The sequence below is a fragment of the Vipera ursinii genome (assembly GCF_947247035.1).
Source record: "Vipera ursinii genome assembly, chromosome: 4".
In the NCBI taxonomy this organism is placed as follows: Eukaryota; Metazoa; Chordata; class Lepidosauria; order Squamata; family Viperidae; genus Vipera; species Vipera ursinii.
The window spans coordinates 15,736,969-15,763,797 of NC_139514.1; the positions used below are offsets into that span (position 1 = coordinate 15,736,969).

At 40.8% G+C, this 26,829-nt stretch overlaps 1 protein-coding gene across 1 annotated transcript; it reads right to left on the minus strand.

Annotated features, from left to right (window-relative positions):
* Window positions 1-4,003: 4,003 nt before the first annotated feature.
* TMEM123 (transmembrane protein 123) lies at window positions 4,004-26,235 on the minus strand. The gene is made up of 5 exons (XM_083362216.1): window positions 25,954-26,235; window positions 16,692-16,756; window positions 10,250-10,490; window positions 8,291-8,444; window positions 4,004-5,398 (listed from the first exon to the last, which is right to left on the minus strand). Exons 1-5 carry the CDS (start codon window positions 26,012-26,014, stop codon window positions 5,374-5,376), a joined length of 546 nt encoding a protein of 181 aa, XP_083218342.1. The 5' UTR covers window positions 26,015-26,235; the 3' UTR covers window positions 4,004-5,373.
* Window positions 26,236-26,829: the final 594 nt, after the last annotated feature.

A 26,829-nucleotide genomic window follows, 5' to 3' on the forward strand; every position in this document is an offset into this window, starting at 1 on the left:
GAATTCTTTGCACATCCTTATAGCCTAGTGGGCAGGTTATAAACATACTTGTTTATAACCAATTTTCCTGTAATTGAATTACCATGGGATTTTTATTCAGAAAGTCAAAGCTCAGGATGAGCTGAGATTGGTGAAGAAGCCAAGAATGTTCCAAAGGTTTCATATATGCCCTGAATAAAAGAATTGTTAAAAAATCCTCAGTGAATATGCCAAAAATGTAACAGGTACCAAAGTAAAGGGAGAATTTCTCAACTATTTCTTCTGTGTTCTCTGAACAAATAGGTATATTCCACTATATAGTTATGAACTAGCTAAGAGAACAGGCTTGTATATCAGCTGAAGAGAAGCAAGGAATATTTGCTGATCTTGAAGTCTCAAGACCCAGATGGTTGCCTTCCAAGGTTAACGGTCCTTGCTGATGATCTAGTTCAGGGGTCAGCAACCTGAAACAGTGAAAGAGCCACTCGGAACCAGTTCCCTCACAAAAGGAAAAACTGGGAGCCACAAAAAATGTGTGCACATGCGCATACATGCGCGCATGCGCAGAACAGGGTTTGACTGAAGAGTGGAGCCAAGGCGAGATATGCACTTACCCTGCATATTTGAATTGATTGAACTTTTTTAGTCCCACTTTTTTTTTGGGGGGGGGACTGCACATGGCAGAGGACTGGGAGCTGCAGAAGACGGCTGAAAGAGCCACATGCGGCTCCGGAGCTGCGGGTTGCAGACCTGTGATCTAGTTGAATCTATATTCATATTTTTAAAAAATATTGGCAAAAGATTAACGGAGTCACCCTCCCATTGAATCTTCCTGACAGTTAGTAATAAATACAATGAACTGTGATTCCCACGTGAATTCTTAAGAGGGAAGATAGGATATAAATCTTAACAATCACATTTCAAGGACTTAAAAGGAAAGTTTCACAGATTAATGTATTTGGAACTAGCAGTACAGGTAGTGGCACATAGTGGAATGTGTGTTGGGGGAAAAAAAGTATATTAGGCTGCAAATCCCCTGCCGGCTGCCATTGTGGTACTTCCTGTTTGACATGGAATCTGTGATTGTGCACTGTAGAGTATTTTCTCTAGACTATCAGACTAGAAAAGCCAATGTTTCAAGAAATTATTAATAATCTTGCTTATGTTTAACCTCCCTTTGAGAAATTCAGTCTTGTGGCCACAACAGAAATGGGTAGAACTCAGAGAAACTCAATTTAGATGAAATATAACTAATGGTGGGCCATGCACTTTGTGCCTGTTCTCTGAATGCCAAAAATTCCATGGGTTCATACATGGCCTTCCAGATGGAGTAAACATACATACCATCCCAATAGGTAGCTTACAACTTCCAGGACCAATACAAGATGGGGCAGAATGACATCATAGTTAGCCCAGTGTTTTTTTTCTGTCTTATAGTTTCAGTTGGACAGGAGACTGGACTTTCTTCTAGCGAAAGCAGTAACTCTTGGTGCAGTATTCAAATAAGACGTGACACAATGCATAGGTTTGATGCGTTGCTTATTTTAATTAACTGCCTTTCCCCTCAAAACCCAGAAAATTCTGTCCCTGCATTATAGCTGCAGCCCATATGGATTTAGAACATGCACCGCAGAGAACGTTCTCCTACATCTCAGTATCACTTCTTGCATGACAAATATTCCCAACCTGGAAACAGTTCCCTCATTCTGTCTTGCACAAGAGCTGTCTGTTCCAGGTTGTTCAGGACAGAAATCTCTCACAAGTTGTAACCCATGGACATACCCACCCCTGAATAAAGTTGTTTTTTCTTAGAATCTTTATTCAGAATCGGATAGAACAAAAAAAAGGCAAGGGAAATAGGTGAACAATTGCCATATGCACTTCAAAGATCTGAACAGTTGCTTACAAATAAGATGGGGAAAGACAGGCTGCCTGCAGCTGCCCCATCATTCAATTTACAGCCCCCAGAAATACCAATTGAACAAAACTGACATTTTTAGACTTTTTCCTCTTCTTACATTAAAGGGTGCCAACAACGAACTTTTGTTCATAGTGTATAGAGTATACAGAATTGGCTTAATTCATCCACACCCCAAACCATCATTCACACACTTGAGCCATCCAATGATTCATGAGGTAGTCAATGACGGTTTAGCCTGATGTGTGATGTGAACAGAATTGATAGAAACAGATTTGTTTCTATCGTAATTAGCCTTCTAGGTGAAGGGGCAAGTTCAAGACATTTTGAAAGTGGTAACATTCCTGCATGAACCATTGGTGTAGCAGATTCATATGAACCCAAGTAAAATACAGGACTTCAAGATGGGGTAAAAATAGGAGTTCATCTCCCAAATTGCCTAAGGAGACTGTATTACAATAGGTTTGTTTGCTTATTATGAAGAGAGGGTGACACAAGCATACTTCTTGTGGTCTTGCTTCTGTTTTTTTTTAAAGTACAGTAAGTCCTGGACATGACCATTGGCTTAGCACCTGTTTGAAGTTACGATAGCACTGCAAACAGTGACTTATAATCAGTTCTCACACTTACAAACATTGGAAGTGTTCCTCTGGTCAAGTGATTGTTAATTGGGCACTCAGCAGCCAGCATCTATTTATGATAGTTGCCATGTCCCGGGATCACATTATTGCTATTTGTGACCTCCCTGGCTGACCTCTGACAAGTCAAATCAAGAGGAGGTGCAAGATTTGCTTAATGACCTTAGCAAAAGAAATAACAAAATTGGGCACTGGCATGTGGTGACATATGATTGCATTGCTTAGTAACAAAAGTTCCACTCCTTCTTGTAGTCGTATGTCAAGAACTACCTGCATTTTAAAACTGTATTACAGTATAAGTAATACATGATTTCACCTTTCAAGACAATCAGTACCAAACACATAGGTTAAACAGTGCAAGTTGCAAGTTGTTGGAACGCATTTCACAAAAGCTCCATTCTGCTGCATTCTCAGTATATCGTTGAATTCCTAAGGGGGGAACATGCAATTAGTAGTCATCTTACAGCAAGCAAAGCAAGTACCATGGTCATTCATTAATCTGGTATATACACCCACAGACACAGAAAGAGAGGAAAAGGCACATTTATCTCATCAATCTTGTGCAGCTGGGAAATAAGCACCCCAATGCACTTGTAAAATTAAACAGCAGTGAAGGAAAATATACAAAAAGGTTTGTTGCGTGCCTCTCCTATTCAAATCAAGTGTGTTGGGGGCCAGAGAAATCTGATTATTATGGGGCTTTGAGAGGAAGTGTGGAGGAAAACATAATACTAAGAGGTAGAATCAAGACCATAGTCCATCAAGACAGATATTCCCCACCCCAGTGAAAGTTAATTATACAATATAATGCAACACAGTGCTTGAATCTCTGCAAAGATCAAATAAAGAAGATTACAACGTCTACAGTACTTTTATCACACCCCATTTAAACAACCGTGGTAGAAGCTACCTTAAAACTTGACTGACGGTGAGGCGAGTTATCCTTTTAGTTTCCATTAGTAGCTCTACTACTTTACTTCCATTAGCAACTCTGTAATTAGCAAATATCTAGTTATTAGTGAAAGATGTAAGGCAAAATATTGTACTGAGGGTCCACAACATTGGAAAGAATTAGGCTCTCCCCCTTTACAGAAATGCCTATTCAAATCTCTTCCATGCAACAACTTGTGATAATAATACTTTCCATTGGCAGCAACAGAGGCCATTTTATTCCTTCTGAAGAAACAATGTCTCATCTCCAAGACAGTTGGAGAGTGGCTTTAACAGTTGTCCTCTGAATGTTGGATTCCTTGAGAGAAGCCCTTGACAGCTTCTTTGAGAATCCGATCAACTAGATGGGGTATCGGACAGAGCACATTTATCCTTTAAGAGCCCCATGCCTAATCAATGTCAAATTTGTTTCATTTCAGAAATACACTCCGGATATTGGACAGCATGGAATAATTAAGTTATCATTGAGGAGTACTAGATTGCGCAATTGTCTTAAGTTATTCAATAACTACTGGTGTAAATGTTCTGGATTTTTATTTCTTACATCAGTTTCTCTGCAAAAGTATAAACACAGGCAATGAATAATTACACAATTATCTCCATTTAATAGACAAGTCACACAGCCTCTTGTCTAAGAGCTAACTCATACGACCTGGTGAATTTTTGACATGGCAACCTCCAACACAACGGATCTCATTACAGTAGATGGAACCCAAATGAATGATTTCAGAATCCCTTCCAATTGGAAGAACATTTGCCTTCCTTTCCAGGAAAAACATATGAAGATGCCAATTTTATATGGATCTTCTTCAAGGCAGTCCTATTCATCTCTCATGTTTTAAATTGCATAAAATACAACGAAAGCCCTCCACCTCAAAAATTTCAAATTCATCTTTGCACTCTTATCTCTTGTACTTGTTTTTTTGCAACCACAAAGTAAAAAACACCACAACGTAAAATAGATCCAACATAGCAAACAGAGGTAGACCTTGACTTACAACCGTAATTGAGCCCAAAATTTCTGTTGCTAAGTGAGACATCTGTTAAGTGATTTTTTTGCCCCATTTTTCAACCTTTTTTGTCACGGTTGTTAAGGGAATCATTGCAGTTGTTAAAATAGTTGAAACAGTTGTTAAGTGAATCTGGCTTCCCCATTGACTTTGCTTGTCAGAAGGTTACAAAAGGTGATCACATGATTTCAGGACATTGCAACCGTCATAAATATTAGTCAGTTGCCAAACGTCTGAATTTTGATCATATATGACCGTTGGGATGCTGCAAGAGTCATAAGTGTGAAAAATGATCTTAAGTCACTATTTTCAGGGCCGTTGTAACTTCGAATGGTTACTGAATGGACTGTTGTAAGTCGAGGGCTATCTGTACAATATTTGAGCTTCCCCAGATGGTTAATGAAACAATATTCCAATGATATTCCATAAATCTTACACAACTGATCTGGAAATACTATTTTTGTGACTTCTTGCTCTTATTTGTCCAGCCATGTCTGATTTGTTTTCCTGAATGAAAAGACTGGAGAGTAAAACAAAAAAGTTCAGGATCCAACACTTGAAACTGTATTCTGTTGTGGACTTGTCATCTCCAATCTTCTCTAGAAAAGAGCTAAGAAGCAACAATGCCTACTTTAATGATTTTCAAAAGAGAGTGATAAAAAGCAGGTGCTAATTTCAATTCCTTGAAATGCTTCATTGAAGATACTCAGAAGTATGCAAAGTCCTTATGGAGTTCTCCAAATTTGCAGATTAATGTATGTTAAAAGAGACATAACAGTCAATCTCAGATCAGATAATATTTTGCCAGAGAGAAAGTGTTCCTAAAAGCAGGAGTAACATGTGTGGATGTTTGTCTTTTGTCCTTTCATCACAGACTTTAAATAATGGCATCATGTTCATCACTAGAGAAAAAAAAAGAAAGGGAACTATATTATACACATCAGCAGGAGCCGAAGTCACAGAATTATTAAATGAGATTAACAAATAAGCAAAACTTTCTGGACCATCTTTTGTGCTGGGGAAAAAAAACCTTTAGATCTTCACAAATAAGCTGGGTTCTGTTGATCAAGACAGTGTTTTAAGGTTATTGCGATTGTATATAAATTAACAAGAGCACTTCATATGAATCATATAGACAGCATGATACAGTGCCTGGAGAAGAGACTGATCATATCATGTGAACACAGCCACTGTAATTCCTCATAATAAATCTGCTGCTGCTGATTTAAAATAATTTGGTGATCCCCAAAACGTATCAACGGGACTGAATATTAAGCACTAGGCTGTGCAAGCAATTTTATTTGACAATGCTTCTTACTAAACTTGAGCACAAACATGAAATGCAATGAGTGATCTTGGTGATGTGAAAGAACACAAATAGTTCTGTTTGTAACTGCATTGCTTAACAACTTCACCTTTACTCAAGGCAGTGAATATATCCAACACACCTTCCTCCTCCTATTTTCCCCATAACAACCACCTGTGAGGGTGAGAGACTGACCCAAAATTGTCAGCTGGCTTTCATGGCTAAGACAGGACTTGAACTCACAATCTCCCACTTTCTAGCCTAGGGTCTTAATCACTGGAGCAAATTGATGATGAAAGATGATGAAAAAGTAACTTTGCAAACAGTCCTCACATTTATGAATTTTGCAGTCCTTTAAAACAAAGAAAAGCTGAAGGAAGTTCTTAAGCAGCCATGGTTTCACTTAATGATCGCCTCACTCAACAACCAAGATGCCAGTTCCAATTGTGCTCACTAAATGAGGACTACCTGTAATATATTCTCCCTGTTATGCGTGTACCCTTTGTCTATTCATTCCCATGGAATGCAGTTAAAATATACAAATAGAAGTAGAAATGGGGGAAATTTATTCGATGGTTAGAAACAATGAAGGTGGAGAACAGGATATCTGGGCAAGGAACAAGCATCTTGTGATTTATTTACCAATACAGCTTGGTAAAATTCATACTGTAACTGAAAAGAGAACCTCCTGAAGTTAAAAAATAATTGAATTGTAAAGTTGTCCTGCATTTTGGCAGAACATTCCTCCCAGGAATAGAAATCTACAACTACGTCTGATGGTATGTGGTAACGGCTTTGGGAAACAGGAAGAAGAGCCACAGAGTGGACAACCAGTATGTAAAGGTTATCTCAGCCTATAAAAAGGCTGAGCGCCAAAGAACTGAGGCCTTTGAACTATGGTGCTGGAGAAGACTCCTGCGAGTCCCTTGGACTGCAAGGCGATCAAACCGGTCAGTCCTAGAGGAGATCAACCCTGACTGCTCTTTAGAAGGCCAGATCCTGAAGTTGAAACTCAAATACTTTGGCCACCCAATGAGAAGGAAGGACTCACTGGAGAAGAGCCTAATGCTGGGAAAGATCGAGGGCAATAGAAGAAGGGGACGACAGAGAATGAGGTGGCTGGCTGGAGTCACTGAAGCAGTAGGTGTGAGCCTAAATGGACTCCAGAAGATGGTAGAGGACAGGAAGGCTTGGAGGAATGTTGTCGCGATGGGTCGGACACGACTTCGCAGCTAACAACAACAACAGCCTATAGAAGGGATGTCCGTGTGGATGGGAAGCATTTCAGAAGGGAGGATCCTGCCTAGCTTTCTGGAGAGTAAAAGGAAAGGAGGTGAGTTATTCTTGGTCTTGCAAGATTTTGTTAATCTTACAATAAAGCTTTTGGTTGTGCTTCTTGTGTAGACAACCACAACCACAGCCACAAAGCAAAAATAGTGTCCAATTTTACTGGAAGGAAAGAAATTGCTTCCTTTGTTATTCTATGCTTAAAAAATAAACCAACCAAGCTTGGTGAGCAAAATTCTGGAATTGGACAAGGGGAGCAAGGAAGCACAAAATGAGACTTCAGCTTCCTTCAAAGGATGAAGAAAAGTTATTCTGCCTTAGGATCAGTTACGTGCTCAAGTATATGGCCCCATACTTTTGTGAACAACAGCAGGAGGCAAAAGGTAGGGTCCAATCAAAGGCTGAAATAGTTCAAAAGACGGGATGTTGCAGACCTCCAGGCCTCTACCCATGCTGAGCCAATGAAAGGAAGTAATCACAGAACAAACAAAAGAACTCTCATTGTTAGGAAAGGTTACAAAGGGTTTAGTACTATTACATTTCCTCCGGTGCAAGTGGGTGCTAGTCTTGCCCATCAGAGGGTTAAAAACATAAAGAGTTAAGAGGAAAGCAACCAGACAAATTACTAACATCCCGTCCTTAAATATTGCTATTTCATTAGGATGATGAGCCCAAATCTTAGGGTTCATTGAGTCTTATTATTACTGGAGGGAAAAATCAAGATTCCACACCATTAGCAGCAGGGTGTAATACTGCGCCTGAGTTTACATTAAAATGCTGGAGAAGTATACCTGACAGAGAACGGCAGAATATGCAAAAGAATAATAATAAACTTCTTCTACCAGGTGAGATCACCGATCAATTTAGTTTTAAGATTTGCTTTGGGCTCAGTCTTTGGTATTATTTATCTGCTGACTTTAAGCAATTCAGTCAGTGGGTTTTATGGCTAAATGATCCTGACAGCCTGGGTTTGTGAAGGGCTTCGGTTTCTTCGTCTGATCTACCTTGTTGGGCTAACATGTCTGAAGTTACAGCTTCCATCCTCCTACCATTAGTTTCATTACTGAATTAGAAACATGGGGGTCAACCCTGCCAGCTTTGTATCGTCACATTCTCTGGCGCTCGAGCAGATTACATTCTTCCTCAAACCCTGCCCGGCATTACACTTAGTGAAAGATCAAAAATATTCATTCCAACGTACATGGTTCGATACTGCACACCTCTTTTTGTGTGGTAGATTCTGCATCCAATATAGCCAAAGGCGAGAAGTCCAAGAGTCAACACAATGCCACCAATGAAGCTGCTGGCACTGAAGCCCAATGAGTTGCCTTGAACTGCTGAAACTTCTGTAATGGCTTTTTTTAAAAGAAAAAAGAAAAAAGAAAAAAATTGTTCATATACTTTTGCTGAAGTATTAATTTTTCATTTTTTTCTAAGAGTGTATATTGTACAGCTCTTCCCTGCAAGTTTTTGTTCTTTTAATTCTTATTACGCATTACCATATTTCTTTTTAAGGACATGCAGCTAATGTTGGCTGATCTTGAGAAACTAAGTAGATTGGCTATGGTTAGTTACTTGATCAGGAGTTTACCAGGATACATTCTGTAGAAGAGAGTAGGAAGCTGAAAAAAAAAAACAAAACCCAACCAACTTCCTGGAAGAAACCGCTGACAAATGCTTCTGAAATGTTATCGAGAAAACTGTATCTATGGAAGAAGCAGATGAACTCAAAAGACTCTTTATCTTACTTATCCTTATCCTTTAAACACAGGGCTCTCCAAACTTGGTGACTTGTGGACTTGACTTGAATTCTGGGAGTTGAAGTCCACAAGTCTTAAAGTTGCCAAGTTTGGTGTCCCCTGCTTTAACATGCAAATAAAATGAATTGTTTGGTTGTAGGAACCTGTCTCAAGAGCCTATTCTTTACCACAGCTCAGACCAAGTTGGATTTTTCTTGGCTGACTTTTACAGCAGGAGTGGTCAATTGAGAACCTCTTTTCAATGTCTCCGGAGGACCTTCATATCACCGCTAAAGACTTGAGAGTCATTGTTTCTAATGATTCTGAAATGGGAATAACAACTGTATGAATGTTCTAGAATAGTATAGTTCAGTAAGAACTGGCCACCTACAAACTCGGGAAAACAGAAATGCTTGCTTGGTCTTGCCTATCTTGCTCTTTTGTTCACCCTGTCCTGCACATCACTCAGAAATATTAATGTTAACTTATGTTTTGGAGGATAATTCCTATGTCAATCCCTTTCTTGTAATTGGAGCTGGCTGGCTTTAAATATTTGGAGAAAGATATCACACTACCTCTTAATCTTGTGCTCTCTATTCTACACATGTCCACCTTAAATGTTCCCTCAAAGAAATGCGATCTCTGGGTTTCACTCCATCTATGTTGTTCCCTTCTGGACATATATTGGACAGCTTTCTCACCCCGCATGCCTGACATAGGAACAAGGAATTTTGCATCTTCCAGTGGTTCTGGACTTCAACTGCCATTAAGCCATGATAGCATAGCCAAAGGCAAAGGTCAGTGGCTGACATACTCCAAGGCATATGAAAAACACCACATTGCTTAACCCTGTTGTATGAACATGTAAACCAACTTGCATTCAAGAGCTACTAGGAAGGGGTTTCTTTTTTTTATCAAGGGTGTCCTTTGTAGAATCTGCTTTTGGGAGGGACCAGATAAATTGGTTCCTTTTGGATGTTTGGGTGAAGACCTTTCTTAGGAAAACATCTATAGTCCTTGCTGTATTTCAGTAATTGTTAAAGAACATTAGTAAGTTTTATTCTTAGCAAGCAATTGGACTGCCCTCCACTGGATGCTGGCTTAGAATTCTGGGACTTATCATCCTGATACTTCTGAAATATGTCCAATTGCAAAAGTTATAGCATTTTGGTTGCTCACTACATAGTTTCTCATAAAAAGGTATTAAGGCCATAGGTCAGAAATAAACCAAATACTTGTGAATGTAATAAATTATCCATAATATTCTAATTTTCAGAGTTACCTAGAAGAGAGGTGCCTTATTTCTATAATTCTGACAAAGTTTCTTTAAAAACACAGACAATTATGATGAACTGAATGATGTGAGTTGCAAATGCTATCTAGAATACTATCAACTAGGCAAGTGAAATGTCAATACATACTTGTCACCAAAGCGGACGATGGCTTTGTTACAGGAACTGCAGTGGTCTTGTGTGTCCCAGATTCAGTTGGTGAATGCTTTGTACTGGCAGGTACTATAGGTTTAATTGTTTGAGTGGTTATGGTAGGTTGTGCAGCAGGGGTAGTCTTGCTGGTGATTGTTGTGATCTTAGAAATCTCGTCAGGATGAGCCGTGGTTTTCACTGATTTTTGGGTGGCATTAGTAACAGTCATGGTCTTTGCTGGTTTAGAAAAACATGTAAGGTTTGTAAATAATGCTTGTGTTACAGGATACATTTATTAATATATCAAAAGGTATAATAACAAAGATACGTGACTCTTATCATTTTTGGAATAGAAACATCACAGGAAGCTGCTAATTGAGCCATTTTGTGGGTGTTCCTAGATTTGGCCAGAAGTAAAAATGTTGGAACAGGGAATGGTATACAGTATTCAGAAGAAGTAACAGATCACCCCTTGAATGGCCAGATTTTTAAAGTCCCAAAGAAATATACAATATTCTCTCCTTAGAATGGCATGTTTTGAACTTCTGTAAATCAGAAAATGAAAGCTAATTTGGTATGTGTCTATGGCGATTCTCAGTCATCCAGGTATGGTTGTTCCAAAGGTGCTTTTCCAGGAGGAGACAAGAAAGTACAGTTGCCTCCTGGAAAAGCACCTTTGGGACTAGTTTGGTGTAGTGAGTTGAGACACCAGGCTAAAAACCAGGAGATTTGGAATTCTAGTCCCACCTTGGGCACAAAACCAGGTGGATGACCTTGAGCCAGTCACTTTCTCTCAGCCTAGGAAAGAGGCAATGGCAAACTACTTCTGAAAAACCTTGCCAAGAAAACCACATAGACTTGCCCAGGCAGTCTCTAATTGGACATGTCTGAACAGAAGAGGGAAAAAAACTCTGTAAAATACAACTTGAATTAAAAAGCAACAGCACTAATAGGGATAAAATAGCTTAAATACACCTTACCTTACACAGCAACAAATTACTTTGCTACCAAGATCAGATGCTACTCATTCCTTGATGTGGCTGGTTTATTCTATACTTGTACTTCCCTAGCAAGCAATAGCCACATTCTTTCTGATACAAATCATCAGGTCAGTTCCTAGCTTACCAATCATGAGAAAATACCTTTTCTTCCACAACTTGTGAAAACTACATTCCATTCTTTGTTTTCATCTTGGCAAGCCAAGCATGCTGTGGAGATGTGAAATATTTAAGTTCCTTCCTATTCAATTTTTGCTGCAGTTACACTTTCACCATTTTGGGGACTGATAGCATTCATGTGGGCGTGATACACCAAAAACACACTATTCCTGAACCACGCATTCTGGAGAACAGAAAATAAATATGACCTACCTCTACAACAGGGGTCTTCAAACTTGGCTCTTTTATGACTCGTGGACTTCAACTCCCAGAATTCCTCAGCCAGCATGCCTGGCTGAGGAATTCTGGGAGTTGAAGTCCACGAGTCATAAAAGGGCCAAGTTTGAAGACCCCTGCTCTACATCCTGAATGGAAACCTGTGTTGTGTATTTCACGCCATTTATACACCAATGTATTGATTTATATTTTTTCTATCTATAATGATTTCTATGCTGATTTATTTATTGATTTATATATTGGAAAATTCCTGGAAATTTTAAATCTCCTTAGGCAATAGAGCTAATCCTCGACTTACATCCAGAATTGAGTCCTACATTTTCGTTGCTAAGCGAGATAGTTTAATGTGTTTTGCCACATTTTATGGATTTTCCTCCCACCCTTGTTGAGTGAATCTCTGCAGTTGTTAAGAACTTGTGAAGAACTCAAAGAGTTTTCCGGTTTTTAGCTTGATGCTTTTAAGCACTACACCAAACTGGCTATCACACCTAGGTTCAAATTCCTATAAAATTACAAAGCTAATTACAAGATGTTGAGCCAGTTGCTTCCACTCAGACTAGAGTGGTACCCACTGAGATCTTGTGAGAATAAAATGTAGTAGGAGGGAATAAACCTTCTTAGACAGGAAAGGCACCATGTGTATGTCACAATTTAAAATAAATAGCTCTTATCCCCTAATGAGACAGGCATAGAATAAGCTGTGAGAAATTTGTAACATCTTCTGCAGAAGAGTCTATGAGCCATCCAGAAAACCAGGGAAAAAGAGGAATGCAAATATTTATGTGCAGTCACCAGGACACTGCAGTTCATGTTTGGGTTTATGGAAGAGAAGGGATAAAACCATCTGCATCACTGTGGCTTGCAAATCTAGAGGAGTGTTTTCAAAAGGAAGCAGAATGCTCTCTGTAGAAACTCAACACATTAGAAAAAAATGTCCCAACTTAGGCTCAGCTTTTCACCTCCACCATGTTTAATTATAATCACAGGGTAGGAGATAAGCAGAGTCTCCAAGAAGGGCAAATCCATTCCTCTTTTAAGTAATGACTTCAGTGTCAAACTTCCCTTACCCAAAGAAATTTAAATTTAAATTATCATTAAATAAAATCTCTCTCCCCCTTCCCCCAAACAATTCAAGAGTAGACACTCTTCAGAATTTGAAAGCATTTTGCATGTACATCTACAGCATGGCTGTCATGGGACAGTTGCCTATACACAAAACAGTCGATACATAACCTGAAATGATAGGAAATAAATGATAAATTTTCTTCATGCAAATAATCTGTTCTGAGTGTCTTTTCCTAAACACCTTTTATGCACGAAGTATCCAACTACCATTTTCTTTCATGAGTTATATTTTCATTTGAAATTTTTAAAAAACAACAGTGCTGAGGTCAGAATTGTTATTTGAATAAGGGAAAAGAGGGCGTCAAAACATATTGGTCAGTTATAGAAATGCTCTGGGGATTTTTGCAGCAGCCTATATGAACGGAAGTTGTGGAGAATGGTTATCTTTAGCACCTTGTAAAGAAATCAGCTGTGGTTTCAAAGTTTAAACTGAAACTTCCTGAAACAAGCCTAACTCGTCTGTTTTTCTTGTCATTTGGAGAGCTATTGTCCCAGATATCATTTAAAGACAATATTAATTATGGGCAAAAGGATCAAGGCATTTGCTTGGTGAATACTTACCTCATGACATGATCCTTTTGTGAAGCATGTATGAAATATAGGAACAGATGCAATAATTGTGTAGATCACTTCTTGAAATGTTGATAAACAAGGCATGCCACCACTTTTTTTTTCCCTTTTGTAGCATGTGATTTTTAAAAATGAGATAATCATCTTGTTCTTTTGCCCTACTGCATTATAGAACTACCTAAATTTAACATTTTCACCACTTTTAATATAAACACAAGGTGCTATTTTTGAGTAGGTGACTGAAATTGATTTGGAGAAGCTTTCACATTTATGTTTCCACTTGTTTTATTGTGAAATTGGAAATTGTCCTCTCCTCTCCCCACCCACCCCCCCCGCACTCCTCCATAACACATAGATTCCATCGTGAAGCATGACAGAAACAGAGATTGAAGGGAAATTCTTAGGCAGGATGGAAACAGAAAGAAAATATTCTGATGGTTAATGACACCCACCACTTAACCAAAAACCAAATAAGCCTAAATATACTTCATGAACTGCAACCAATGCATGTATAGGAAAAGAGGCAGAAATATGTTCTGATTATGTTACTTAGTTAGATAATAAAACCTCTGCAAGAAATAAGCAAGTTCTGAGAGCACCAAGGACCCCACAGCTCATCAAGTCTTATTTCCCGATTTGCATTCAGCATAAGCTACAAAAGAATCGAGATACCAAACGTTGGTGTATAAGGTCAATCTCTGACAAATGCAATCTCCATTCTTGAATTTTCCTTCAAGTCCATCCTGACTCCTGGTGACTCTATGGACAAGACCATGTGGTTTTCAGTTTGCCATTGGCCCTTTCTAGGACTGTGAGTGTGCCAAAATCACCCAGGTGACTTTCATGCCTAAGGTAGGACTAAAATCATAGTCTCTCTATTCTTAGTCTAGTTCCTTAACTATTAATCCAAGCACACATAACATAATTTTGCTCTCATTCTGAATTTGCGTAGGCAAAAGGCAGGAAGCTATAATAAAGTCCTATTTCCTTCATCTCCACTGTGATGTACAAAAAATTGGAATTCAGAGTACAGAACATGTGGACCTCCAGAAATGTCTAAACTTACAATGCTCAGAACCCTCAGAAGCACAGAAATTATGTTCTTCTGTGATTCTCTGTAACATAATTCTTTTCATTCGGTTTGAAGCATCTTCCACTGTTTTACATCCGCTAATTTTCTAATAGGGAGATTAATATAAGGCTTTCTTTTCCTGCAGTCATTCTAGTTTCACTTCAATTATTCTTTTCGTTTCATGCTATTTTTTCCAAGATATATTCTTGACACTACCCAATAACTGTGACCAACCTCTCATTACACTTGTACCCTAGTTGTCTCAATCTTCTTCATCATCAGTAATCACATCAGTCATGGCTTTAGACCACGGGTCTTCAAATTTGGTCCTTTTATGACTTGTGGACTTCAAGTCCCAGAATTCCTCAGCCAGCCAGCTGGCTGAGGAATTCTGGGACTTGAAGTCCATAAGTCATAAAAGGGCCAATTTTGAAGACCCCTGCTTTAGACTTACACAGTATTTAGTACTTCACCATGCCTGAAGTCAGGATTCAATAAATAGCTTTGCAGATTTTGTTAGTAATAGGCTGGGAGAGAAAAGGGTGGCACAAAGATTGAGAGCCACTTTTCACAAGCCCTCAGAATTCTCAGCAGTATCTATGCCAGAAAGAGAACTGTGGAAGTTCATAATCTAAAACAGCAGTTCTCAATCTTTTCTTCACCGTGGACCTCCTTTAAATACCTTTTGTGGTCATGGACCAGGGCCACGGACCCCAAGACATAACTCAAGATTTCAATTATAGTATTTTTTCAAGGCTTTGCGGATCCTCTGGGATGACATCATGGCTACTCAGAGGTCCATGGATCCCAGGTTGAGGACCACTGATCTAGAGGCTGGAACTAGCAAAGGAGACACCAATGGGAAGAGGAACAAAGTGAGAGAGCATAAAAGGGGAATTCTGGATGTGGAGAGAGAAAAGGTAGTACAGGTAGCCCTTGACTGATGACCAAAACTGAAGCCCAAATTTATTTGTTAAACCAGACAGTTGTTAAATGAGGTTTGCTCCATTTTACAACTTTCCTTCCAGAATTGTTAAGTGCATCATTGCAGTTGTTAAGTTGGTTGTTAAGTGAATCTGGCTTCTCCATTGACTTTGCTTGTCACAGAAGTCCACAAAAGGTGATCGCATGACCCCTGGGACAGTGCGATCGTCATAAATTATGAACCAGTTGCCAAGCATCCGAATTTTGATCAGGTGATCATGCAGACGCTGCAATGGTCGTAAGTGTGAAAAAAGGTCATAAGTCACTTTTTTCACAGCCGTTGTAACTTTGAACGGTCATTAAACGAATGGTTGTAAGTCAAGGACTACCTATATAGGGAAGATGCGTATGCTTGTTATGCTGCCCTTAAGATAGTTTGGGTGCTATCACGGCTTCTATAAATAGTTGTTTGGAGGAATATGCTTGTTATTTGACAGATGAGTCCAATTAGGCCTACAGAAAACAACAACAACACCCTTTTTTCTCTCAGATGCCGTCATTTTGCTCCAGGAAATAAAGCTAGAAAACCAGAAAGATCAGAAAGTGCCTCTATTAACTCATGGGTTCAAGCTTTTGTCTCTCTCTCTCTCTCTCTGATAGCTTGTAAGCAAACTTCCAGCCAGGCAGATAGCAACAGCAGCCTATACTGTACCTCCACTTCTAGGCCTCACATGCAGATCCTACCAAGTATACAATACTCAAGCATGATTACAGGGTTACTGGTAGCATTAGGACTTAACTTCTTCCCTAAAGCTGTAGCATTACCTAGAACAGTTACTGAACCTCGATGTCTTTAAGATGTGTGGACTTCCAACGCTCAGCTTCCCCCACTAGCTGGGGCAATTCTGAGAGTTGAAGTCTACACATCTTAAAAGTCTCTGAGGTTGAGAAATGCTGTTCTAGAAAGTCATACTCAATTTCCATTACTTTTTTCCCCCAGGACTTATTCTCCATTCTGAAAGAACAGTAATCAGTGACAGACTTCCCTTTTTTAGCTCTTGAAAACCAGTGCAGTGGTTGAGAGGCCCTTTGCTCATACATCCAAGATAAAAGCCATAGACTTTGAATCGCAATCTTTCAATTGAAAAAAAAGACAGAGAGAACATAACATTCTGTCACATGACCTGTTCTGAAGAAGAAAAACGAAATCACCCTGAATGGTGGCACTCTTTTCCAGGTGTGATTATTCATAACATATTTGATTTGGGGGGAAAAGTGGGAAAAGAAGAATTTAAATTTGTTTTGAAGAGGGTTTGCAGAACAAAGCACTGTAAGGAGGTGGTTTACCTGTTGTTGTTGTTGTTGTTGTAGAGTTTAAACGGGCAGCAGATGTATTGGTGACAGTTCCCTCTACGGACCCTGAAATAAAACAGATACATATCAAGTAATTTGTGCAATGTTTCCAGTCTCTTCTTAAACACTTCCAGTGTTGGAGCATTCACAACTTCTAGAGGCAGGTTGTTCCACTGGTTAATTATTCTGTCAGGAAGTTTCTCCTTAGTTCTACGTTGCTTCTCTCCTTGATTAGTTTTCATCCATTGCTTCTTGTCCTGCCTTCAGGTGCTTTGGAGAATAGCTTGACTCCCTCTTCTTTGTGGCAGCCCCTGAGATATTGGAACACTGCTATCATGTCACACCTCGCCCTTCTCTTCATTAAACTAGACATACCCAATTCCAGCAGCTGTTCCTTATATGTTTTAGCCTCCAATCCCCTAATCATCTTTGTTGCTCTTCTCTGTACTCTTTATAGAGTCTCAACATCTTTTTTACATTGTGGTGACCAAAACTGGATGCAGTATTCCAGGTGTGGTCTTACCAAGGCATTGTAAAGTGGTATTAACACTTCCCAATATCTTTATTCTATCGCTCTGTTAATGCAGCCTAGCACAGTGTTGGTTTTTTTTGGCAGCTGCAGCTCTCTGCTGGCTCATATTTAAGTGATTGTCCACTAGGACTCTGAGATCCCTCTTATAGTTACTACTACTGAGCAAGGTATCACTTATATTGTACCTGTTTGTTCACTAAGGTTTTCCTATCAGCTCTGATGTTGCTTCTGAATGGCTGGTACTGTCTTTGAGGGAGCAGGTCTGTAACTTTCAGGTCTTCTAGGACTCATTAATACCATTAGATGGGCAGGTGAAAACCATAGTCAGGAAGGACTTTGCTGGTGCACTGATGACAGACCTGCCTGAAGCAAGAGGATCTTGCAGAAGTAACTCTCAGCACTACTTGCCTAGACAATTAGAATGTGTTCTGCATGGCCTTTAAAGATCAATACAAGAGAATATTTTTAGCTCAGGGTTGAATTGTGGAGTCCTTGGTGCTCTCTGTGCTTGGTTGCTTTCTTGCAAATGTTTCATTACCGAACTAGGGATAACTTGCAGACATTTCACTATCCAATTAGGAGTACTTGAGAAACTGAGCATCTAGACCAGGCTAAATCCAACACTACTCTGAACACTAAAGAATTCCTGGAAGTGTGGAACTCACACATATCAGCCATCAACAGGCACATAGAGATAAGTGACATCTGCATACCACTCAAAAAACAATTACTAACTAAAATGGAAACAAAAAGACCAAAATATCTGTAATATCTGTTGTAATTAACATCTAGATAAACAGAGATTAACATCAGGATTAATACCAGACCAACAATCAAGCATTAAACAACACCCTAATCAAGGAACTACCAATGCAGACAATCAATCATTAAAGAGCCTAATCAAGGAACTACCAAGAAGAAAACTAGACTCCTACCAACACTGATAGGGCAAGCCACTTGTACATAAACAGAGAGTAAACTTTATTTCCCTCTAGCACTGCTGATGTTATCTATTTGGGTAATGAAATGTCGGCCAGAAAACAACCAAGCTCAGAGAACACCAAGGACTTCATTTTGAGCCTCAACAGGAAACTGAAGTTCATGCAAATTGCAATGGCCCACGTGCTAACTGACATGAAATGCCATCAACATATTTCACCTATGAGGCCCTGTATTGGTTACCAATAGGTTTTAGGGTACAAATTTAAATACTGTTTTTAATCTACAAAATAGATGCCTTCAACTAGAATTGACCCATATGATACAAATGTAATGATAACAATTATTTCTGTGGGAAGTCAGCCCACCCCAGAGAAAGAAATATTTTGTGGAAATATTAAAAAGGCAGAATGTATTTCCCAAAGGAATAATGAAGAAAGAAAACCTTAAAAGGCAGAACTACCTTTCTCTCTCCCCCAGCCAGAAACTCAGAGGCCAGGTCTGTAGAAATGCAGATTTGATAACTGCATTGAGAAAGACTCAAGCCCCATTCATGAGCAAACACTACCTACAGAAATCCATTCAAGGCAGGATCTTTCGAAATCCCTTGGAGCAAGATTTGATAGCTAACCAGCAGAATGATAGGATTAGAACCAACAACCTTTCACCACCAAAAATGCAACACATAGCTATATCAGCCACAGCCCAGGGAAGAGGACATGACCTTTAGGACATAGTAGGATTAACCCACCACCATCAGAATACAAAAAGGGCACACTCAGGCTCAGGTCAAAGTTCATGCCACAGGAACAACTCCAAACACAAAAGCCCAAGAAGGTATAAAAACCCACCACTCCCAGCACCATGTGGTGAGCCACTCCAGAAACATGCTGCTGTCACTGAAATCAGAAGTCAGAAATGTTCTTCTGCCATGGCCCCCTGGAAATTAGTCTTGACCTAAACCTGGTGGAGCAATTGGTAACAAAATAGAGTGGGAATAATCTGTTTTTTAAGGGACGCGGTGGCTCAGTGGGTTAGGACGCTGAGCTTTGTTGATCCGAAGGTCGGCAGTTTGGCGGGTCGAATCCCGAGTGCCGCGTAACAGAGTGAGCGCCTGTTATTCGTCCCAGCTTCTGCCAACCTAGCAGTTCGAAAGCACGTAAAAATGCAAGTAGAAAAATAGGGACCACTACGGTGGGAAGGTAACAGCGTTCCGTGCGCCTTTGGCGTCTAGTCATGCTGGCCACATGACCACGGAGATGTCCTCGGACAAGTGCTGGCTCTTCGGCTTTGAAACGGAGATGAGCACCGGCCCCTAGAGTCGGAAACGACTAGCACGCATGTGCGGGGGAACCTTTACCTTTACCTTTAATCTGTTTTTTAAACTAGTTAGATCAGGCATGTCAAACACAAGGCCCGTGGGCCAGATGCACCCAACGCAGGCTATGCCCACCCCCTCGCCCCACAAGGTAAAAAACATCCCGATACGTCACAATACAGCCTGCGACACGATTGGGCTTGACACCCCTGAGTGAGATAATATCATAGTAACATTGTACATTTCATATCCTTGGGTTGAATTTTTATTGATTTTATTATTATATTCACGATGTAATAATATTGCACCTATTGTGAATGTTTTACCATTTAATGCTGCACAGAGAAGTATGACTGCCGTGAAAAAATCTAATAAATACATAAATGTAAGAAGGATGTAAAGAATTCTCTCAAATGAAAAAAAAAGTGCAGGTTGTCCCCATTGTTCAACTGAGCTACAAATATTCTTTTTATCAACATAGGAACTGGGATGTATTAAGTCTTCTGTAACACTGAATGATGGAATTTGTCTGCTAGAATCTAGTGTCATAACAGTTGGAGCTTGTGGTAGCTTATAAACAATGGTAGAATTCATTTTTCACAACAACTCCTTTCCATTAAGATTTTTGTAGTCTGTGTCATGTTACTAGGATGGTGATATGATGAACTATTATCTACCTAACTTCCACCACCATCCATCAATTTCTCAGGATTATTCTGAAGTCAGAATTTGCACAACCAAAGAGAGAAAGGGTGGAGGGAGATTTTTTTGGAATGCCATATACATTATCAGAGATGCCTAAAGAAGGGTGGTTAGAAATTAAGTTTAATTTCCATGTAGCCTAAAGCAGTGAGACATTAATAGGCTGCTAACGTTCTGGGATAATGTTTCAGAATTAAGCTAAGATGTATGAGTGTATGAGGCAAGATGGAAAAAAACCTCCTTAGTTTGTGTAGAATGAGGAATTTGAGAACCCAATTTTTTTTAAAAAAAACCAACAAACACTGGAAACAATGGATAAAAAGTTATAGAAGAGTGGCCAAATCCAACTTAGCTAATGACAAAGTTTCTGTTGTTACTGCTTACAGATGGTCCTCAACATATGATCGTAATGGAACCTGCCCATTACAGTCGTATGTTGTGACCAATCCAATTTTATGACCTGTTTTGCAGGGATCATTAAATGAACGGTTAAGCAAACCCATTGTTCACTATAGCGTGGTTTTGCTAAAAACAAAGTAACTTGCAGTAAAATGGTTACTAAGCGACTCATCATAAGTTGAGGACTACTTGTACTAGCAAGTTATAAGACCTTCTATCTTGGATAAGGCTGGTGTATTTGTTACTTTAGAATGCAGCCCTTCCTTTTTGTACATTATCCTTTTTATGTTTGTTATATTCTTTAGTTCAGTATTTCTCAACCTTGGCAACTTTAAGGTGTCTGGACTTCAACTCCCAGAATTCCACAGTTAGCAGCATGGTATAGGTTGCACAAATCTTCAGCTACAGAAAGCACAGTGGTTCAAATGTTGTGATTAATGTTTATTTCAATGCTAGCAGACAAGCCTCTCATGTCACACTGAGTCTCTACATTTTTCCCATGGCTGATAAAGCACAGGCTTCTCTCACGCGTGCATATTCTAAAAGCTAAGGCAGAAAGCTTAGACTGTTTTTTAAAATCCTTTCCAACAAAGTCTGCATATCACAAACGAAATTTCAGAAATCTATTAAGAGATTTGTGGTTCAGATAGCAATAGCACTTAGACTTAAATACCACTTCACAGAGTCGGTATATTGCCCTCAAAAATCTGAGTCCTCATTTTACCGACCTTGGAAAGATGGAAGGCTGAGTCAACTTTGAGCCAGTGAGAATCGAACTGCTGAACTGCTGGCAGTCAGCAAAAGTAGCCTGCAGTACTGCATTCTAACCACTGCGCCAGCACAGCTCTTAATCAACAATCAACCTGATGAACCTTAATTTACCAGACCAAATACAATCTTGCGTCCAGTTTTTAAACCATGATTTCTGCTGCCTTTTGAACTAGAAATTATCCACAGACATTTCTTTCAGGTCTATGAGGTACATCGGATCAAAAAACCCACTCCACAGGAAGATTGTATCTCAGTTAAACTGAAATAGGCTATAGGAACAGAATCTCGAAAGTCTGCTTGTGTTTAAACTTCCTTGTTTCTTATATTCCAATTGAGTCAGGGTGGAGCCAGCTTGATGCCTGATACCATCGCTTTTCTCAGAGCTTAAAAAATGCTTCTGCCTTAATTGTTTCTCTAACAGTTTTTGAATATTCCAAGTGGCACTCTTGATGGGTCTCTAGTATTTCTTAGTTCAGATACTATTCAAAATGAGGTCTGCAAATTGTTATGACTTCGGACTATCGTAAATTTTAGCAAGCCCGATTATGCAATTGGAAATAATAATCATGCAGACACATTGCCCAACTGGAAATGGAAGTGAGACAGCAGAAAAGCAATAAAAACACAACTGCTTGATTCTTCTACACAGCAATCCTTCTAATATCTGCCATCAGCTATCAAATTTCAATATTTAAAATGACAGAAGAGAAAAATCTTAATTGCCTGATGTTTCCACCTAGTGTTTGACATGTGATCTTCAGCATGACACTCAAAGAAGAGATGCAGCCCTTGGACCACAAAAGATTGTGTGTTTGCATCCTACAATATTTTCCTAAAGCAGAAGGCAGTCTCGCCTGTTTTGCTGCCAGCTGTGAGATAGTTTCCATTAGTCTTAGCCAACCAGATAGTCTGTATGGAAAAACAACAACACAACATTCATACAGTTTCTGTCAATGGTAGCAATATAATTCAAATATCAAATTGCAAGAATAAGACATAAGCTTCCTTGCTGGATAGCAAAAAGAGAGGTTGATGTTTGCCCCTTCTCTTGAAGAGATACTGGCTTGATTTCATGTTTATTTTGTGCCATCCTACTCAAGATGCTAGTCCCAATGCATAAGCAACTGCCGTCTTCAAGAACTGTATGTTAAACTAATATACAGTTAAAACCAATGAAACTAATCAAGGAAAGAAACAATTTGGAATTAAGGAGAAACTTCCTAACTTTGAGAACAATTAACCAGTGGAACAGCTTGCCTCCAGAAGTTGCGGGTGCTTCATCATTGGAGGTTTTGAAGAAGAGCCACTTGTATCAAATTGTTTAGGTCTCCTACTTGAGCAGGGGGTTGGACTAGAAAACCCCCAAGGTCACTTCCAGCTAGGCTGGCTGGGGAATTCTGGGAGTTGAAGTCCAAACATCTTAAAGTTGCTAAGATTGAGAACACTGCACTAGTGATCAATGTGCATATGATGCATTGTGCAAAACCATCTCCTAAGCCAGCCTGAGCTCAGTAGGACTTACTTCTCAGAAACTATGCATTTTATTGCACTCAAGCCCAACCTTACTTTTTTAAAAATTATATTTTCTTTAATCTTCAAAACAAGAGCCCCCTTGGAAGCAATCTGCATACCTGACTTTCCCCATTGCCTTGCATGTTGTGAATGTTCTTTTTAGTTTATTTATTAAATGTATATGCCACCCATTTCATTGTTGAGCAACTCCAGAAATTTCTTAGAATGACCTGCTTTTTCACTTTTATTATTATTATTAATCCCATTTATATCCCGCCCTTCTCCGAAGACTCAGGGCAGCTTACAATCTAGAGCACAAATCAATGTGCTTAGCAATAGCCTTCATTCTATGTATATGCCTGCTTATTAGGGCTTTCGCCCCCCCCCCCCGCAAGCGGCATTATTACTAAGTCAGCTTATTGCCCCCAACAATCTTGGGGTCTTCAGCCAAATACCTTTGATCTGCAGGCCGTTTGTGGTCCTCTAAAGAGTGGGCTGGCACCTGTACACAAGAGTAGTAAAGACCCTAAGCCACTGTCCCATCTCTCTAATTCAGATCTTCCAAATAACATAGATTCCTTCCACACATTTGTGGCAAACCCATCAAGTTAGCCAAGGCTGCTTGCCCAATATTTCTGCCCAACACATAAAACAAGAATTGTGGCTTCCCGCTTGCTCCTCCCAAACTGTCAACCCATCATTACCATCAGCTTGACCAGAGGCCTCCAAACTTGACAACTTTAAGACTTGTGGACTTCAGCTCCCAGAATTCTGCAGCCTACGTCTTAAAGTTGCCATGTTTGGGGCCTCTGAGCTTGATAGGCCAGATTCTGATCCTTTGTTGCCCACTAGGTTTCTTTCTTTCTTTCTTTCTTTCTCTTTCTTTCTTTCTTTCTTTCTTTCTTTTTCTTTCTTTCTCTTTCTTTCTTTCTCTTCCTTCCTTTTTCTTCTTCCTTCCTTTCTTTCTTTTCCTCCTTCCTTCCTTCCCTCAATCCTCTCATCTTTTATTGCCTAATGTCCATTTGGAGAAAATACACTGACAGAGAGAACAGGATATATATGAATATATTTGTATATATGCAGCACATTTACTTCTTACTGCCACATACAGCTTCCTGCATGTTTGCAGGATATGCTTTCCACAGCTCAAAAAAGGTTTATTCAAATTTGAGCATGGCTGATTGGATTACCAGTCAGGCGTAGATTTATAGCCTTACTTGGGAGAAGCAAGTTGTCTAGCAATGGATGAGGCTCGCTTCTTTGTCTGTGTTTTGACTCAATATGGCAAGCTCTGTTCACGGTTTGTTTTGATTTTAGGAAGATTACCCTCCACCACAGTCAGTGCAATCACAGAAAAGGCAAAACAGAATATTGCAGCGTTCCAACGCCTTTCAAATTATGCTGCAGTAATTACGATATATATAACTCTGTTAACAAATGAACAGTGCAAATACCCTAGCATTGGAAAAATAATAATAAAGAGTACAACGCTGCAGAACTATGAGCATTTACAAGAGACAATGAGAGTTCCAGAACAAAATTAGTTAACTGTACAAAAGACAGCCTCTAGAGAAAACAGAACAGTCTCTTTTGATAAATGGGCTTGAAAGAAAACTTTACAATGTGGTAGGTACATTTTTTTCCTGTTCCAATCAACTGTAGCTCTCTTCCTCTAGTTCCCCCCCCCATTCCCACCTGTCTTTCCAGTTTCCTTCCAAACAAGCCACCAGCATTCCTAGGTCAATGTTCATGTAATCCCTGGATTGCTCCATCAGTTGGCCTTTCCCCCTCCCTCTCCAATATAATTTTTGCAAACTTCAGGACGTTTTGAACCAGTGTTTTTCAAATTTGGCTACTTGGAAGATGGGGGAGACTTCAACTGCCAGCAACTTGAGCTGGGGGATTGTGGGAGTTGAAGTCCTCGCATCTTCCAGTCGCCAAGTTTGAAAAACACATAACGATCAAGTTGCATTTTGTTTCTCTCCCCCCCCACCCCCGTGTTATTATTTTAAAATCAGTCAATAAACAGAAAGTTTGGAAAAAAGATGGGTTTAAAGGAGGGATAGACAATCTAATGCAGGGGTGTCAAACTCAATTTCATTGAGGGCCACATCAGCATTGTGGTTGCCCTGGGGGGGGGAATGGCCAGGGTGGGCACGGCCTACTGGGTGGGCGCAGCTGGAGTGCGTATGGCCTACTGGGTGGGCGTGGCCAGCTCTACATCATTGGCATCAAGGGTGCCTATGGGGGCCTGGGCAGGAATGGGAGAGATCTGGGGGTCTCTGGCAGAAGGAGGGTCTCTGGGCCAGGGCCAAGGCAACGGGGACCATTCCCTCACTGTTTCCAGGATGGCTTTGGGGGCCACATGAAACCACTTCGCGGGCCAGATCTGGCCCCGGGGTCTTGTGTTTGACATGTCTGATCTAATGGGTTCTGCCTTCCCTTAAGAAAAAAAAAGGAACCACCTGTCCATAACCTGCCCTACCTATCCATGGGTCTATAGTATTTATTTTATTTAGACCTCATTTTTAACCAGGAGCTCAAAGCAACATACAGGGGAAGGGGCTCTCTGTTAACCTGACAACGAAACCCTGAGAGAAGGTTGGGCTGAGAGCGAGTAGATGGCCTCAAGTCGCCTACTGAGCTTCCACAGTTCACTTCGGATCACCCCAGACCGGATCCAACCCTTTTCACCAGCACACGCCTGCGCCCAGAAGAACTGCTGGCCCCTTTGCCAGCGCAGGCATGTTTGACTCCCGAGTTGAAACTGGGTTTTTGGCACGTCTGCAGAGGAGCGAAGGGACCGCGAGCCACATGGGTCTCCCTTGCTCCAGAAAGAGCAACTCCCAAGAATCCTTTGGAATCCGACCATCGGCAACTGGGAGAGTCGCCTCGGATTCCGACCCCCCCTCTGTCTCCCCAAAATCTGGCGGAGTTGGGGGGGGAACCGATGGGAAGGCGCCGTCCTCGGAGAGCCACGAGTTGGGGAAACGCGGAAGGAGAGGAAGAGAGAAAGTGTTTGTGGAAGGGGAGGGGGAAAGAACCCCTTATCGCTTCCCGGGGCGGGGGGCATTTCCTGGGATCACCTACCCGAAACGGCAGAAAGGCAGAAAGGGCCAAGGAGCACCAGCAAGGGCAGCAACAGGTTCATGGTGGCCTCGGCGGGAAAGTTCCTCCCAACAGCTGGAATCCGGAGCCTCGATCACCCCGCACCCCAGCTGTGAGCGCCAAGCAAAGATTACTACCCAGTTTACTCCTCCGCGCGCCACTTCCCCTTCGGAAGGCTCAAGAAGGCGCGGCTGCTCCGGTTAGGAGCCCGGGGCGAGCTTCCCACGTGACGCAGGCAAAGGAGGCGGGACGGCAGGTCCCCATTTGGGCAGGGGGTCCCGGACAATCGCCCCTGGCTGGGCCGGGGGGGGGTTTGCTTTTCCCCCTTCGTAGGGGAGACTCTTTCCCCCCCTTCCCCCCCCCAGCCCTGGCTATCTTGGCAGCCTGAAGTGGGCGCGCCAGTGGTGCCCAAATCCAGAAGCGATTCCCGAAAGTCAAGGCACGCCTCCACGTGCAAGCAGCCCGCTTCCCCCGCCACCCTGGATCCTGCCTGGCGGGGTTATGGCGGCTCCCTGGGAAGTTTGAACTTGTCCAAAACAAGTCCCAAAATTCCCTTTCGTTTCTGCGAGCCTTGTGGGACGAGGAGGTCAGAAAACAGAAATAAGAAGAGTCGGTAGGGGCCTGGCAGATCTTCTCGTCCACCCCCCTTGCTCGAGCATTTTAGACAAATGGATTCAAATCCAGGAGGATCCCATTTTAAGTCTCTAGCGGAGATTCTTCTCTTCGCTGCTTTCCCTTTTTTTAAAAAAAAAATCACTTTTTTTTTAAACCCTACACGCTTCCAGCGATTGAACAGAGGGGCCCATGTCTAGTGACTTATGCGTGGAGGAACGTTGTCCATGGGGTCACGATGGGTCA

Coding starts and splice junctions, on each gene's coding strand:
- TMEM123 (XM_083362216.1), bottom strand. CDS start 26,014: ATGAACCTGTTGCTGCCCTTGCTGGTGCTCCTTGGCCCTTTCTGCCTT. Junction 10,491..16,691: donor ACTCTACAACAACAACAACA/ACAACAGGTAAA, acceptor TTTTCTAAACCA/GCAAAGACCATGACTGTTAC. Junction 8,445..10,249: donor ATCGTCCGCTTTGGTGACAA/GTATGTATTGAC, acceptor TTTTAAAAAAAG/CCATTACAGAAGTTTCAGCA.